This window comes from Balaenoptera ricei, chromosome 7, assembly GCF_028023285.1.
Source record: "Balaenoptera ricei isolate mBalRic1 chromosome 7, mBalRic1.hap2, whole genome shotgun sequence".
Taxonomy (NCBI): Eukaryota; Metazoa; Chordata; class Mammalia; order Artiodactyla; family Balaenopteridae; genus Balaenoptera; species Balaenoptera ricei.
In genome coordinates, this window is record NC_082645.1 from 119260268 (window position 1) to 119277327 (window position 17060).

Below are 17060 nucleotides of genomic sequence, written 5' to 3' on the forward strand. Positions count from 1 at the left end.
GACTCAACGTGTCAAAGTGGACTTATTTTGATGACAAATGGGTAGTTGAAAAGGTGGTGTTCTAGGAGAAGGCCTGCTTTCTGCCCCACTCGCCCTCACGGCACTGGGGGGCAGTACTAGGGGTGGGGGAGCATAGCCCACTCCAGGGCCTTGTCCTCAACTTTGGGGCACCAAACCGCCCTTCGTCTGATCTGCTGAGCTGGGATTGGGCCCCTCCAGTTGAGTGATGGAGAATAGTTTAATGAGGAGCTATTTCCGAGGTGTGGGCAGGCTGAGGGGGACCCAGCAAGGGCTCGAGGAGCTCCCAGGGCTACCAACGGTGGGGAGCTGCCACCACCCCTCGGCCTCCAGGGCCTAGCAGAGGAGATGCAGACCCCAGAAAGGGAGCTAGAGGGAAAGGGCTGCCGAGGAGCTGGGGCCTTTGCTAGAGGAATGCAGCCACTGCCACTGCCACTGCCACTCCCCCAGTGCCTCCCACTGGCCAAACCCAACCAGAATCAAAGACAGGCCACTGACACAGTCTGTAGTGGCCAGCCTGCAGGGGCAGAGAGCAGGTGGAGAGGGGTGGACAGGGTGCCAGGATGGGCAAACAAGATCTCCAGCACACAAATCAAACACAAGAGATTCTCATGTAAAATGGACACTCATGCACTAATTCAAGCAAGGATGGTCATGGAGAATCCAGGCCTCCACACCCCTTTCCAAAGCCCCCAGAAAACAAGGCTCATCAGAAGGTTTGGGGCTAGTGCAGAATCTAGAAAAGGGAACAGGTAACCTTGGAACATGTGCAAATGCCCACTACTCTCAGACCCACGGCAGGTGAAATCACCTGCCCCGCCCCAGAATACTCGTGTGTGCTGCGTGGGTACATGTTGTCTTTCCCTCAGACCATGCTGGGTAAACTGAGACACTTCCAGCAGACCCTGCCTGCAGTGACCACAGTGCTCTCAGCAGCCAGACCCAGCACAGCCGAGCTGGGTGAAGCTCCCTTTGGTCCCCAGATGAGCCAGGGTCTGGGGATGCTTCTAGCCATTTCCACAGGATTTGGATTTTCCAGTACCTCCTAGACAAGCCCATTTCATTATTGAGATCTTCCCTGTACCAGGCAGGGACAGGGATTGCTGGAATCAGCCAGTTGACATTTGTAATTAAACGGACTGGTCAAATGACAGTTCACTGTAGTCAATTTAGACCACTGCACCAATTGGCTGGTTGACCAGTTGGCCCAGTGGAAAGTATGAGTATTGACCTGGATTCTGGTAGTGACTGAAGAACGGGGTGGTCTCAGCCACACACAGCGTAAGGATGTCCACTCCTCCAGGGCTGTGTCATTCATCTTTGATTCCCAGCGCCCAGCACAGCGCTGGACACTCAGGCTGAAGCGTAGCTGCCGTTGCTGTGTGTGCAGGACCAGGTACATAGGAGGACAGCCAGGCATGAAGCGGATTAACTGAAGAACGGAATGGACTGTGGTGAGACTCTTCATGGAGAAAGTAATTGTCTGTTTAGCATGAACACCCTAGGAGGCAACGTGATGTCCTCAAAGCTAATGGACTGTCCTATAGGAATTACCTTGGTCACAATCACATTTAAAAATGTGCTTCTTCCCACAATGGCAAACAGAGGCATCGAGAGCCTACCATCTTGCATTAAGCTGAGAGGTGGGCTAAGGCCTAATTTTAAAGTGAATCTCTTGAAAACATGGAAACAATTAGCAGAAAATAACCCAAGAGACCCTCTTGGTGAGAGGTGAGAAGGAATGCTTCCCCTGAGCATTAGACCTGAGGTTGCCCACGGTCCCATCCAGGAAGTACATGCAGGTTCCCAGCACTTGTCCCTGTGCTTGGCACGCAGCAGGAACTGAGTCAACATTCATTGAATTGAATTGAATCTGTGGGCTTCAGAGCTACTGACCTCAAGTTGCGGGGGCCGGATCTGGACGAGTTTTCATTTGGTGGCTCTGTGACCTCAGGCCAATCCCAAGACCTAGCCTCAGTTTCCTCATCTGTGCAATGGGGACAATCACGTGATTTGAGAATTAGATGATGTCATGCTGGGAAGGCTCCGACGGACAGCAAAGGTTGCCCGCCTGTATACCGGGAGGCCACACAACAAGGCTCCCATTGTTTTGGGGGGCAGAGGGAGCTTTGATTCCCATGACTTCATCTGCAAAGGTCCTTCCTTTGGAGGAAGAGAGAAGAGTGGGAACAGCCTGACTGCATCAGGCCGCTGGGAAGCCAGGGCTGAGGCCGTGACATGAGGGCCCAAGAATGAGGATTAGGTTTCAGCCAGGCGTGAAGGCGCGTCGGGGAGGCCACCTCGAGCCCCGCCCGCCCCCTCCTGCGGCCGCTGCATACAGTCCCTCCTCCCTGGGATCCGTTAACTCACCCTCAGATGCCACCCTCACTTCTGAGCCCACGGGCTGCTGCTGCAGTGGAAGGGGCCCCCGGGGCCATCGGAGCCTTGTTTGTGGTGGTCCTCGAGCTGCGTGATGCTTTGCTAAGCTCCCCCCTCCTCCGAGTAGAGGCTGTTTTTGGAATGCGACCCCAGAAACCTGCAGGGAGCCCCACCTGAAGGCCCCAGCCCTCTGCGCTCTCCTGCCCCACGGCCAGGCTGCGTCATCACCTCCGGAGAGGGTTACTGGAGGCTGCACAGCACCAGAACCGATTTGATTTGGGCCCTCTGGCAGGCCTATGACATCATGAGGATTGTTCACTGTTTGGGAAAATAACTGTTTTTCACATGGCAACAGCTCTTGTCCTCAATGCTGGCCTTGTGAGGACTGGGGCTCCCTACTGTGAGTTGGAAATGATATCACAAGACTATCTTAAGGATCACGTGACCCAAATCTGGTCCCTCCCTGCCCACACATCCCCCATGTTGCCAAAAGTGACAGAGCCTGAGCCTCACCTTCCCAGGGTGCAGGTTGGGACTAAAGGTATCTGGTCCTGAGAGCAGCCTGCCTCACCTGCTGTGGACTGGATACAGGCCAGCAACCCAGAAGCAGAGTCCCCAAGCAGCCGGCCTCCGTGCTGGGGGGGATCATCACCGGCCACCTTACACCTCCCTAATGAATGGGTCCCAGACGAGGGCTCGGGGCCGACAGCCCATTGTACAGAGCAGCAAACTGAGGCTCCAAGGGATGAGTGCCTAAAGGCCCTGAGGTGTGCCTCCTCCAAAGCCTCAGAGGGCCGTGTGAGGACCAGGTTTGCTGAGCAGACCCGTGGCTGGGTGTGACCTGGGCTCTGACCATGCTCTGCCATGGCCTCCACGGCCCAGGGCCTCTGTCTTCAGGTAGGTCTGAGGGCACCTACCCCCCGCCCCCCCATGATGTGATGTGATGACCCTCACTGCTCAGGCAGCCTGGAAGGTAAGCAGGCCTCGCTCGTGGCTCCACACAGGACCCGCCATGGACTCAGCTCCTCCTAGAGCAGGCCCTGAGGACACGTGCATTAATCCCAGCTCTCAGCCAAGGCAGCTGAGACTCCAAGGAGCTCGAGGACAGGCTGGCCACCCTCAGGTGAGGGGCAGAGCCCAGGTGGAGCCCCTTTCCCACCACATCGGGCTGCCTCCCTGGACTTCCATCCCCCCAGGAAGGGAAAGCTCATGATGAGCCCCCTGGTTCAAGAGTGGCAGCCGCACTCGTTTTCCTGGGCTTCCCTCACAGCCAGACCCCCATAGGAAACCCCACACCTAAGGGGTTTCCATCTCAGGGAAAAGACAGAGCTGTATTTTCAATAACCTTCAAGTTCATCAGCAAGAATAGGCAGGACCCTGATGGGCAAAACACGTGGCTGTGAAGATGTGACCATGCCCAGGGGGCAAGAGGGCCCAGCCCGGCCCCGGCCCCGAGCCCAGGCTGTGAGTCCCTAGCGAGCCCTCATCTCGCTGGGCTGACCAGTGAGAAGTGAATGAGGTGCTGGATGTGGACAAGCTTTTTCAGAAACATGAAGGTACCGTTCACAGAGCTGCATCTCCTGAGGACAGAAGCCCCTCTCTGCCAGCGGACTGTGGGTTTCAGCGATGAAGACACCCCACACTCGGCATCCCATGGTCCCAGATGAAGTCTCCCCCGCAAAATGAAAGTGAACAAAATTTTAATACCTAACGCTGAAGCACACGCCCAGCACATACACACATGTCATTACAAAGTTCCAATGCCCGGCTTCCTAACAGATGTTCCTTGTGGGACCAGAAATGAGAAGCCACTCAAGAAATCCTGAATTCTTTGAGAAACTCCGGCAACACCACCTACAAATTTTGGAGCAAATGGCCTTATTTGTAACAAATGGTTGCCAATGGAATAAGTTCATCTAGTTTATTGAGTATGTATTATAAAAGCCAGTATTTCTCAAATGTCTTCTTGGAGACCTGCAATTTCTATAGGAATTTCAATTTTTTCATTCCACTGATAATTTCCCCCCCAAATTGTATAAAGATAAAGACAGAACTCCTTTGCAGTTCTAATTTGCCTTTCAGTAAGTCTCATAGAGTAAGTCTGTAGGACACACCCTGGCGGGGACACATTCTCAGGGTGGGAAGGGTATTCTTCTCTTTAAAACCCCCCAAAACTACCACCATCCCCCCATGCTACAGGAAAAGAGACAGAATCACAGGGAAAAATTAACATCTAATACCAGGCTTTTTCTAAAGCATTAAGTGTTTGCTGTCCCCTGGAAACAGTGCAGGGGTGGCGGAGACCGCAGGTGATGCGGTGAGGCCCTGACTGAGGATGACCCCCAGCCCCTCCCCCAGGCCCTGGCTGCTCTTGTTGAAGTTGGTGGAGCCACCCTCTGAAACAGGACGTGGGGAGGTCTCCCCTCTTCTCAGAAGAGGTGGAAATCATCCCTTGTGAGGGTGGCAGACCCTTGTAAGGTGCAATCCTCAGCTGTGCCCTTCCTTTGAACCCCCTGAATAAAATGCACTGTTTACCCACCAGGTTCAGGCACCTCGGGGAGGGACACAGGAGAGCCTGGAGTGCCAGCCTCGGCAGTGGGGGCGGGGTGTGGGCGGAGTGGACGGTACGGGTGGAGAGGCGACGAGCAGGTGACAGAACAAACAGCCCAGGGAAGAGTGAAGGGGCTGGCTCTTTTCAGGGAGGAGCCTGGACCCCAGGCCTGCAGGGTCTGGTCCACCTGTGCCTGCGGCGTGCCCTGCGCTGATCCTGGTGGGCTGCGGGTAATCTGGTCCCGGGTCGGATCTGCCCCACCCCCCGCCCCCCGGCCCCCAGGTCGAGATAGGGCTCAATCCTCCCAGCCCAGGCCTCAGGGCGCCCGCTTCAGTGCAGGGCGCCTGTCCCCGGCTGTAGATTTGCTCCGTGCCCCACGCCCCCGCCCCCGGAGGCTCCTGCAGGTGCGCCCTGCTGCGGAGGAAGAGCCCATCCCTGACGTCAGGGCGCCCCAGCCTTGGGGAGAAGGCTGCCTCGGAAGGGAGGGGCCGCCGCCTGGGCAAGGGGCTCCAAGGAGGGACCCTGACGGTCTTCGCGCTCCGATGTGCTCAATCTAACACGCAGGGCGCGGCCGGGAGAATGGGGAGGAGGCGTCTCGAGGTCCCCGCAGAAGACGCGCGGGATAGGGAGGGGAGAAGGGATGCCCCGGGTCGGGAGAAGGGGCGTCCGGGCTCCCCGCCAAGCAGAAGCGCGGGACAGAGCGCAGGAGGCACCGGGAGCCCCGAGTTGGGGTGGAAACGCGCTCGACAGGAGGGGGCGCTCAGGCCACCGCCAGCCAGCGCTCCCCGAGCCCCCTGCCTCCCCCGTACTGCCTTCCTCGACCCCCCGCCCCCTTTCCTAACGCGTGCCCCGCCCCGCAGCCCCCGCTTCCCCCCGCCCGCGGCTGCAGCGCGCGCGGGAGCCGGGAGGGGGCGCCGGCGGCGATGCGCGCTCTCCGGGCGACGCGGGGGATTCAAGCGCGTTATAAGGCGCGGAGCCGGAGGGCGAGTCCCAGACGCAGCGCTCGGAGGAGAGGCAACCGCCGCCCGTATGGCCCCCGCCTGCTGCCCTGCCGGAGCCCTGATGCTCGCGTACGCGGGCCTGCTGGCCGCCGCCGCGGGCCTCGGCTCCCCGGAGCCCGGCGCGCCCTCGGGCAGCCGCGCCCGCGAGGAGCCGCCGCCCGGGAACGAGCTGCCCGCGGGGTCGGCCGCCCGCCCGCAGGTAAGACGCCGCCCGACTACTCGCCCGGGCCCCAGCGCCCCAGAGACCTCCGGGCCTCAGCTTCCCCACCCGGAGCCCGCACCTCCTGAGCTCCAGGGCGCCCCGGAGGCGGAGGGCGCTTGCTTCCGGGGCGGTGGGGAGCGCGGCGCCGCGAGCGGGGACCTGGGCTGGCTTGGGTGTCCTCCTTTGTAAAGTGGGCAGAAAAACGCTTAGCTTGCGGGGGAGGCCCGGGAGGTCTGGACGCCGCCCCACTGCACAGACGGGCGCCTTAGAGGCCAGCCTTGACCTTGGCTTTTTGGGTAGTTCTTTGGCATTGAAGCAAAGTTCTCCTAGACCGGGGGAAATGCCTTTTCTTTGGGGGCTTCTAGGTCGGGAAGTGAGTAAAGTGTAAATAACTTCATTCTCTTGAAATTGGGAAGAACGTATTTGTAAAAGTGTGAGCAAGTTACTGACCACCACCCCACCCCATTCCTGCCCCCAATCTGTTTGTTTGGTGCAAGTCTCTCTGAAAAACAAAAACTGCCTTCCTGCCGGTTGGGGAGGGTGCAGGGGAGAAAGGGATGGGGTGCCGGGCCCCCAGTGACGTGTGATTTTCTGGCCGAGGCCGGTGATGCTTAGCCCTGCCTGCTCCTTCCTTCCCCTGCTACACAAGAGGGTGGTCAGCTTGGAGGAGGCTGGGGAATTGGGGCCTTCAGAGGGGCCCTCAGTGTGGGTGGGGCCTTTCAGACAGGGAGGTGAGGGCCGTTGGGGAAGGAGCTTTGAGTTTCTTTTTTCTGAAGATGCCTGTGGGCAGTGCAGAGGGCAGAGCCTTGCTGGGGCCTCAAGCCTGCACCTCTGCTCTCAGCATCACTCTGGGAAGCGTGATGCCCCCGCTAAAGGACACCCCCATTAAAGACAGGTGCAGGTGGCAGCCAGCCCTGCCTGCTCCCTGGGAGGGGCCTCCCCGAAACCCTCGTTCCCATCACCTCCCGCCACTTCCCGTGGACTGAAGGCAAACCCTACCCAGCCAGCCAGCCACAACCCCTGGGGGGCAGGGTTGCCAGGTGTCGGGCTGTGGTGGCCGGGAAGCAGAGGGGGCTTCAGGTGCTTCCAGGCGGGGTTCTGGCCTTGGACCCTCCTTGGGTCCACGGAGGCTCCTTTCTGAGCGCCCCTGGAGGCTGGAGACTTCAGTCGGCCAGGGCAGTTGCCAGACACCCACCCACAATGCCGCAGGCCCGTCTCCCAGACCCCCAGACCAACGTGGTCCCACCTGTTTCTGTTCCCCAAACCAAACTGGGGTCTGAGTCCTTGCACAGGCTACTGGTCCGGCTGGGAGGGCCCGTGCGGCACACCGTCCAGCCCATGTAGAATCCTCCTGCCACGTGTTTCCACTGAGGGCAGCGTGAGGCCGTGAAGTGGGGCCACAGGTCCTGGTGTCCGTGGAGAGGAACCAGTCGGGGGGTGCCTCGCGGGGCCCAGCACCCAGGGAGATGTGAGGAAGCCCCAGGCACTCTGAGGCCTTTCCGAGGCCTCTCCGTCCCACCCAGGCTCCTCCATCACAGAAGCCCCGTCCCCATCACAGAAGCCCCGTCCCCATCACAGCCCACTGGCTCTGGATGGGAGGCCCCGGATCCTTGCAGAGGGGCTGCCAGACCACTGGGTCTGCCTCTGATGAAAGGGCCTGGTGGCTCCAAGATCCCAGGGTCCTTCCATCCGTCACCGGAGTCGGCGCCCATGACCTCATCTAAGCCCTCTTGAGCTAGTTTCTGTCCCAGCTGGCAGCCCTGCCTGGAGCTCAGACTGTGCAAGGCCCACTGCCCAGAGGGCCAAGGGCCTCTCCCTGCAAGGTACCTCCTGGAACTCTCCTCCATGTCAGGACTAGTCAGAAGGCACTATGAAGGGGAATGGACATTTCTGGAACCATCACTGTCCTTGCTTAGGTCATGTGTCTCAGAAGTCCTGAGGCAGATGAGTGGTGTCACATGCCGTGCAGGCACCTGGAGTCATGATATCTCAGTGCTGGACACCCCCCCACCCCGGTCCCCCTAACAGCACTGGACTGTAGGCCTCAACATCCCTGAGGGCTGAAATTGGCCTCCCTGGAACTTCGGACCATCGGGCTTGGTCGGGGGGCCTGCTGGTAGTCGGGGGCCCCTGCCTGAGCACCCGTGGATGCCGGTGGCCTGATCCTCTGACTCCCAGGAAGGGGCATTCACTGCAGCTCCCGGGACGGAGGCTGGGACAGGCCTGGTGGCCCAGCAGAGCCCGACTCCCACCTGCTCTGAAGCTCTGCAGCCCGTCTTCCTCCCCCCATGCCCAGGGGCCTCTTCTCCCGCAAAGTCCAGGCAGTGGAGTGGCCTGTTCCCCAGGGCTCGTCCTCCGCGGGGCTGGGGGCTGTGCTGTCTTGGAGGGCGCAGTGGCAGGGGCCCGAGGGTGCCGGAGGCCAGTCCTGCACAGCGACCTCCTGCAAAGCGTCCAGGGGAGGCAGACCAGCTGACGGCCGCTGTGTTCCAGGAGCCCACCGTGGAGCAGGTGCACGGCATCGATCCCCGCGATGCCTGGATGCTCTTCGTTAGGCAGAGCGACAAGGGCGTCAACAGCAAGAAGGGGAGCAGAGGCAAAGCCAGGAAGCTGAAGGTGAGCACCGGAGCCCCAGCCAGCATGTGTGTGTGTGTGTGTGTGTGTGTCCTGGGGTGTGTGTGTGTGTGTGTCCTGGGGGGTGTGTGTGTGTGTGTCCTGGGGGGTGTGTGTGTGTGTGTCCTAGGGGGTGTGTGTGTGTGTCCTGGGGTGTGTGTGTGTCCTGGGGGGTGTGTGTGTGTGTGTCCTAGGGTGTGTGTGTATGTGTCCTAGGGTGTGTGTGTGTGTGTCCTAGGGTGTGTGTGTATGTGTGTCCTGGGTGTGTGTGTGTCCTGGGTGTGTGTGTCCTAGGGTGTGTGTGTGTGTGTGTGTGTGTGTCCTAGGATGTGTGTGTATGTGTCCTAGGATGTGTGTGTATGTGTCCTAGGGTGTGTGTGTGTGTGTCCTAGGGTGTGTGTGTGTATGTGTCCTAGGGTGTGTGTGTATGTGTCCTAGGGTGTGTGTGTGTGTGTCCTAGGGTGTGTGTGTATGTGTGTCCTGGGTGTGTGTGTGTCCTGGGGGTGTGTGTGTGTGTGTGTGTGTGTGAGAGCCTCCACCACGGGCCTTTCCCCAAATCCCCAGTCCACTACCACCACTGGCTCCCACTGGACACCCTGAGCATTTCCAACAAGCACAGACCCTCACCCTCGGGCCAGAGGGCACAGAAGCGTCAAGCTGGGGCCTAGTGACCCTGAGTTTGGGGCCTGTTCCAACCATTTACCCTGCACCCCTAGAATGCCAGGCAGCCTTATTGGCTCCTCGCTTTCTCTTCCCTCTGCATCCTGGCACGGGAGGCCTGGGCTGGCCTGGTGGGGAAGACAGGGACCAAGCTGGAGGGGCCTACAGGTGGGCTGGGGTGACACAGTCTGGTTCCTAGTGGCTGGGGGACATGGGGGCCCAGGCAGCTGCTGGCCCCCACTCTCATTCAGCCTGGCCAGGGACCTGGCACCTGGTCCTGATGGCTGACTCTTGCCTTGAGCCCCAAAGAGGGCTGTGTCCCCTGGGGTGAGGCGCTCTGGTCACCGCTCTGCTGCCCACGCTGAGTTCGGGCCTCACCCTGCCCCAGGTCTGACCCAGTGGCCGAGTGCCGGGCTCTGAGCCTGAGGCAGCTGGGCTGCTGGGCTGTCACCATGGCCTGACCCGTCACCCCCGACGCTGAGCTGGGGGCTCCCCCAGGCTCCTCCCTGCAGCGGACTTCCTTGCTCCTGGGTGGGTCCCAGCCAGCCCAGTGAGGGCTCCTTGAGGACCCCAGGCCCTGGTGCTGGGCCAGGCACAGGGAGGACTTGCCAACTGGTGCAGTGACTGACCTTGAGAGTGGAAAGCAGCCTGGCGTGTCCCTCCCTCCCTTTCCCTCCATCAGCAAATCCAGCCCCAGGGCTGGGCTGCGGCCCTCTGCTTACCCACTCGTGCACTTTCCTCCCCCCAGCCCTGCCCCCAGGGGCCCCACCACCCCGAGGCCCTGTGCCTGCAGCTTTCACTGCCTCCTCAGGGGAATCGGAGGCCCCGGAGGCTGACCTCCACCTCAGGGGTCAAAGCAGGAGCCCCCCTTTGCCAGGCTTGGTGGCAAGAGCTTGCAGCGGGGGTGCCCGCGGTCCCCAGCCTGCCTGTTCAGATGTCTTCACCGTCAAGCTTCTCTTTCAGCTCGGCCTGCCAGGTCCCCCAGGGCCCCCCGGCCCCCAGGGCCCCCCGGGCCCCATCACCCCACCTGAGGTCCTGCTGAAAGAGTTCCAGCTGCTGCTGAAAGGTAGGGAGGGCACCCACCCCACCCCCCGGTGTGAGTGGGGCTGGGGAGGGCATCCTGGAGGAGCTGAGGTGGGCTAGACCTTTGTCTGTTGACCAGTATCCCAAGGAGGCTTCTGCTCTGGTGCTGGCCTGGGTCAAGGCCATGGGTCAGGAGCTTGCGGGGGAGGTGGGAGGAGTGTGGTGAGGAGGTGGCTTCACAGAGGAAGGTGGACTTGGCCGCTCGGTGTTCAGTAGGTGCCTGGGGACCAGCATCCATGCCCCGCCTGGGAGTCTGGTGAGCCTAGTGAGGGCTGAGAGATCTAAGCCCGTGCCCCCAAAGTGGGGACTGTCAGGGAGGGGTCAGGGCCCCTTAAGCCTGCAAAGGGCTCCTCTGATCCCCGCGGTGACACCAGGGAGATCGGAGGCTCACCCCAGTAACACAGGCCCCCTTCTACCCCTTGATCACCTCTGCCCCCGCCTCTTCTGACAGATCTCTGCTGCTGGCCTCAGAGCCCCATGGGAGGGCACCAGGAGGCTGCCCTCATGGGGCAAGGAGCATGGTGTCTGGGGGCAGCACAGGGAGGAGGAGGATGGGGCGGCTGAGCTGGAGGCCGCAGAGGGAGAGAGCAGAGCTGAGCGGAGCTCTAGCACCTAGGGCGATGTCCCTGCACTGTGGCCAGCTGCTGAGTCGCGGCTCACATTACTGACTAGAGTTAATTTCATGGTGAAGAGCTATTAAGTCTTTTTCCCCCTTTAATTTAATGTACTGTTCATTTAAATAGACCAGCTTCAGCGGCTGAAGAACCTACATATTATGTGCAATAGAGCTGCAATAATTATTTATTTATACCCAGCTTCTTTTCAAAAATGACCAGTCTGGCTTAAACTATTGCATTCCCTGATACAACAAAAATGTAAACAGAGAAGCAGCAGCAGCGGGAAGGGGGAAGAAGCGGTAGGAAAGGCAGGTGAGGCAGGAGAACGAGGGTCCTGGGTGAATCAGCCCTGAGCTTCCTGGTAGCCAAAGCGTGAAAGGAAACAGGTGCAGCCGCAGGATCAGGAGGCAGTTTTCGAAGACCCGCCAGGCCCGACTGCGTGCGCCCGGCGCGCGATTCCGGGGCAACCGGAAATGGTCCCCCGCGCTCTCAGCAGCGCCTGGGTTTGGGGAAGGGGTTGGGGCGGGACACGGAAAGGCTAGCGAGGCGGTCCCGGCGCGGCCACCGCTCGCTCTGTGCCAGGCGCGGTGCGCACACGCGAGTGCGCGGAGCCCGAGCCCCGCCCGCGCGGCCCCGCCTTGGTGCCGGCCGTCCCCGCGGAGGACGAGGAGGAGGACGAGGAGGAGGAGGCGGCGGCGGGGGGCGCGGGCGTGCTGGCGCTGCTGGCTGCGCCCCTGGCCCCGGGCCCGCGGGCGCCGCGCGTCGAGGCCGCCTTCCACTGCCGCCTGCGCCGGGACGCGTCGGTGGAGCGGCGCGCGCTGCACGAGCTCGGCGTCTACTACGTGGTGAGTCCTGGCCGGGGCGGCCGGGGCGGGGCGGGCGCGGCGGGCCCGGGGTTGACCGTACGTGCGCCCGCAGCCCGACGCCGAGGGCGCCTTCCGCCGCGGCCCGGGCCTGAACCTGACCAGCGGCCAGTACACGGCGCCCGTCGCCGGCTTCTACGCGCTCGCCGCCACGCTGCACGTGGGTGAGGCCCGGGGCTGGGGCGGGGCCTGGGTGGGGGGCGCCCCGCCGCGCTCGGTTCCCGCCGCCCGGTGACCGCCCCCGCGCCTCCCCCGCAGCGCTGGCCGAGCAGACGAGACGGGCGCCTCCGCGCCCCCGGGACCGCCTGCGTCTGCTCATCTGCATCCAGTCCCGGTGCCAGCACCACGCGTGAGTGGGCGCGGGCGGGGCGCGCAGCTCGGGCGCCCGCTTCCTCCCTCGGGGCTTCACCCGGCTACTGTCAGGCGTTCCTCCCGCCCCGGCGCGCGCTCCCCGAACCCCGACCCGGGACGTGGGGGCCCGGCCCGCCCCCCACAGGGGACTGACTCCCATCCGGCGACCCGAGGCGCCAGCGTCGCGTCCCCAGGCCTGTCCTGACCAGTCTGTGCGGACCCTCCCCAGTCGCTCTCCCAGCCCCTCTCCGTGAACTTGTCCAACTTCCCGTCGCTTGCTGGTCCGTGGCTTGCTGGTCCGGGAGGGCAGGGCTGCTCCTTCGGTGTCCCCAGCACCCAGAACAGCCCAGGCAGAGAGCAGGTGCTCCACAGCGGTTGCAGAAGGCACGCATGGGTGAAGTTCAAATCTTCTCACTCTGGTTTGGAAAGCCCTGCACCGATTGGCCTGAACCCAGCCTCACTGCTGCCAGCCCCGCACCTCCAGGTGCACCGGCCAGTGTCTCGCTTCCCATCAGAGCCAGGATTTGCTGCCCTGCCCTCACAGCACACCTTCAGCCCTGTGGAGACTGTTCTTACTCCTCTTGGGGGCCCCGTTCAGATGCCACCTCCGCCAGAAGCCCTGGCTAAGACTGCCGTGCTCATGGCACCTTGCTGGGTGTCGGGCGCTGCGGTGATTGTGAGCATGTTGTGGGTGAAGTTGGTGGTTCCGGGGCAGGGGTCTCAGGCCCACCCTCTTTCTGTTCTGGCCGCAGCTCCCTGGAGGCTGTCATGGGGCTGGAGAGCAGCAGCGAGCTCTTCACCATCTCGGTCAACGGCGTTCTGTATCTGCAGGTGTGTGGGGCAGGCTCAGCTATGGGGGGGCCCCCAGCTGGACACAGCCATGGGGGTGACTGGGCGGGGAGGGGTGCTGGGGGGTGCTGAGGAGCTCTGGGTGCCGTGCCCTCAGCCTCCAGGCCCGGGCGAGGGTCAGGGCGGCACGGAGCACTCCCGCTGGTCCGGGCAGAGCCAGGCCGAGGCCAGGTCTCCTTTCCCCAGACCTGGCCCTGCCCCACAGACTCCTGTCCTCCACAGACACTCTGCTTCTCAGTCTCCTGTTTTCTGACCTCCCAGGCGTCCCATATTGAGGACTGGTGCTTCCGGCCGTAACGGGCCCTTCGGAAGGGACTCAGTGGGCAAGGGGGCGGGGGGCAGTGACAGAGGTCAGCTCTTTGCCCAGGATGACATCACGACCCCCTGGCCCATCGGGACTTCGGGAAACAGATGCAGTTATTTGCTACACAAAACCCCACGTGACAGTCTTTTTCTAGAACTGTGGGGATTTGGGCAAGTGCTTGAGAAATTGATGAAAAGATGGGATTTCCTAAAAAAGAAAAAATTTAGGTGCAGATGTGTGGAATAAAGCTCACATGTAAATAGCACTAACTAGGCCAGGCCCGTTCTGAGCACTTAACATAAATTACCCATTACTCACAGCGCTGTGAGAGAGAAAATATTATTATTCCCCTGTTTACAAATAAGGGAACTAAGGCACAGAAGCGTGAAGTAATTTGCCCAAGCTCGCACAGCAAAGCCAGGATTGGAGGCCAGGCTGTGGCTGCAGGTGGCTATGGTTGCTGGAAGGCGTTTAGAGGTCTGGTCCCTGGCACTGCTGCGTGAACTCAGATGGCACACAGCGTGCCTGGGGTCTTAAGATGCAAATGCCCAGATTCTGCATCTCTGGGAGTTCCCAGTTCACATCTGGGGATGTGACCCTGCTGATGCCTGGACCACATTCGGAGTAGCCAGGCCGGAGTACCAGTCCCACCGTGGCTCTACCATACGGGTCAGTGGCCAGGCCCGTGCGGGAAGGGGAACCCTCACACGTGCGTTTAGCACCCGTTCAGGCTTCGAGTGCAGCAGAGGGAACTGTTGGACGCTCGAGCCCCACTCTGGCCCTGAGCAGAGGCTTGCTCCCCTGCACACGCACCACAGGGAGCCTGTTGGTGCAGGGGGCTGATGGAGCTGGGGAGGAGGCACTAGACCAGGCGTCAGGGGTGCTGGGTTTGAGGGCGAGGCCTGCCGGCCCTCCCTGCTGTCCCCGGGCGGGGCGGGGTGGGCACGGTGTGTGGTCGGCGCACCTGCAGGCCGGCGGCATCCAGGCTGACTCCGACCTTCCCGCAGGCGGGGCAGTACACCTCCGTCTTCCTGGACAATGCCAGCAGCTCCTCCCTCACGGTGCGCGGTGGCTCCCACTTCAGTGCTGTCCTCCTCGGTGTATGACCGGCCACCCCGGGCCCTCCCTCTCGCCGGGCAAACGGAGCAGGAGTGCGAACAATCTTGGGGCCGTGGCGGGGTGGCGGAGGCCACACGCAGGAGGGAGCCCGCCGAACTGCCCACACTGGCCACCGCAGTTCAACCCAGAGATGCCACTACAGGCAGCCCGGGGAGGTGACACGCAAACTGGCAGTCCCCGACTGGAAGTGATTTCAGGATGCCAACTTAAGTTAAAGGGGAGACGTTTCAGCGTGCCCAGGAGCACGTGCTTTGTCCCTCCCCAGCTGCAGACCTGGGCCCCTCCTGGCCCCAGTGGCCCTGGCAGCCTCAGCTTCGTTGCTGTGGCCCAGCCCCACCTTTTCCATCTTTCTTCGTGTTCTCATGGGCTGCCTGCTGGGAGTGCCAGGATGGAGGGCAAAGGCCGCCTAGCCTGCCTGGTCCCCACCTGCCCTTCTCCCAGCCATGCCTTTAGCCTGCTGTGGACCTCAGGGCCCTGCTTGGCCTGCAGGGACCACGGGGCCCAAGCCTCTCCTTGTGGCCCCTGGGCATAACAGCCTCAGGCACCAGAGAGACACTGGATAAGGGCTGACGGGGGACAGTGGCAGTCTGGAGCTGTTTTCAGTTGTGACGTGTGCAGGGTCACTTGCACGCTCACCCAGCCTTTCCACACAGGAGCTGCACCCTCCCCCTCCGTCGCAGACCCTCTCACGGATGAGGGCCCCTTGCCTACCCCCTTGCGGCCCTGGCTCACTGCTCGGATCCACCCACCAGATGAAAGAGCTAGAACACCCTTGCAGGTCAGGGACGGCCAGGCCCCGCCTGCCCATCTGCACGGATGAAGCAGACGCTTCCCACAAGCTGACAGGCTCTCGGTGCCCAACCGCAGCCTAGCCCCGCTGGGTCCGTCCAGCTCTGGGGCTCTTGAAAGCATCTTCCCCACAGGGGTGGGAATGTGGCCCCAAGCTCAGATGGGTGTCTTGGGAAGACCGGGTCCCAAGTCCTTCTGTGCTGCTGCAGCAGTGATGGGATGCGGGTAGCGGTGGGGATGGGGGTCTGGGAGTTGCTGCAATTTCTTTCAAGACGCAGGGCCCCCGCTGCCTGCTGAGGAAGTTACCCAACCCCTGTCCCTACACACAAAACAGGCTGCAGGAACGGGGTACCCTAAGATGTCCTGGGGGCCAAGCTGGTCTGGCAAGCCACTGCCCCCTTCTCAGGCCTGGGAGAGAAGGGGCAGCGGCTGCACTCACCTCTCAGCGTAACCTTCTAGCTGGCCTTGGGATAAGCAGGTGACTGTGGCCAGGCCTGGCTGACCCCCTGGAGCCCTAAGCTTCCGGCGCCACAGTCAGGCTCAGACGTTCCCCTCCCAGCCGGGGGACCCCAGGTGCAACGCACACAAACCGACCACTCTGTGCCCTTTGGCAGTCCTGGCACAGTTCTCAGTAGGACTCGTACCCACCCTACCAGGAAGTGCCAGCTGGCCGGTGTCCTGCCTGCCCATGCTCTTTGATAAGGGATGGTGTGGCCACGCCCTTTTCTGGATTTCACTTTGTATCCAGTGGGCACAGATATTTTAGAGAAGCTATCTTTTACCCTTGAAAAACCCACAGATCTCTTTCATTTTCTCAATATGAGTGTGTCACACAGCAATTTATTGAAGTATTTATTGTATAATATTGTCAGGTGGAATATATTTATATATATATATAAAAAACACTGACTTTTGAGAATTGTTTTATGTGATTATATAAAATTACAGAAACAAAGGACAGACCTTAAAATATATAGAGTCTTAGTCATTTAGGCCAGGCTCACCAAGGACAGAGGGGTGAGCTCTGGGAGGGGAGGTGGAAGGATGGTTCCAGCCCACGGGGGCCCTCAGACCCACGGAGAAGGCGGCAGGGAGAGCCCGTCCAGGGAAGCCCAGCGCCACGCCTCTCCCAGCCCTAGGACACGAGCGGTCTGGGGATTAGGGATACGTGGTCACAGACTGGTGCCTTGTTTGCTGTAAGAAAATGTTTATTGAATAAAAAGAATCGTTCTGCTTCCCAGTGCTGAGACGCTGAGGCTCTTTCCTTCCGCGACGCCACACCGCGCCGTCCCAGTCCTCAGCAGAAATGAAACCTGGCTCTTAACACGCTGGGCAAGGGTGTGCTGGAAACGTTCCCGAGGTACTTGTAGGGAGGCCGGGCCCACTGACAGAACTGACGAGGTGATAAGGCCATGTGCGCAGGCTGGGCAGGGCCAGCAAACATGACAAAACAGCTTCAAAAGCAAATTTTCAGAATCTTACATCATCCTGAGGCAGCACTCACACAGACAGCCCTGACAGCTGCTTTACTAAGTAATTACAGCAGTACCAGTGGCCTGCTTTGCATAGAAATAAGGGCTTGGACAGTTTAACGTTTGTTTTTCTGAGTAGGCTCATCATGCATTTTTAACGTCTTCGACAGAAGTGTTACCGTGAACATCAAC

The 17060-nt window shown here is 60.9% G+C and overlaps 1 protein-coding gene across 1 annotated transcript; it reads left to right on the top strand.

Moving 5' to 3' along the window:
- The first annotated feature begins 5977 nt into the window (after positions 1-5977).
- On the top strand, positions 5978-16256 carry ERFE (erythroferrone). The gene is made up of 9 exons (XM_059929072.1): positions 5978-6129; positions 8545-8593; positions 8642-8764; positions 10385-10487; positions 11704-11966; positions 12040-12148; positions 12243-12333; positions 13088-13166; positions 14496-16256. Exons 1-9 carry the CDS (start codon positions 5978-5980, stop codon positions 14592-14594), a joined length of 1068 nt encoding a protein of 355 aa, XP_059785055.1. The 3' UTR covers positions 14595-16256.
- The last annotated feature ends 804 nt before the right edge of the window (positions 16257-17060 follow it).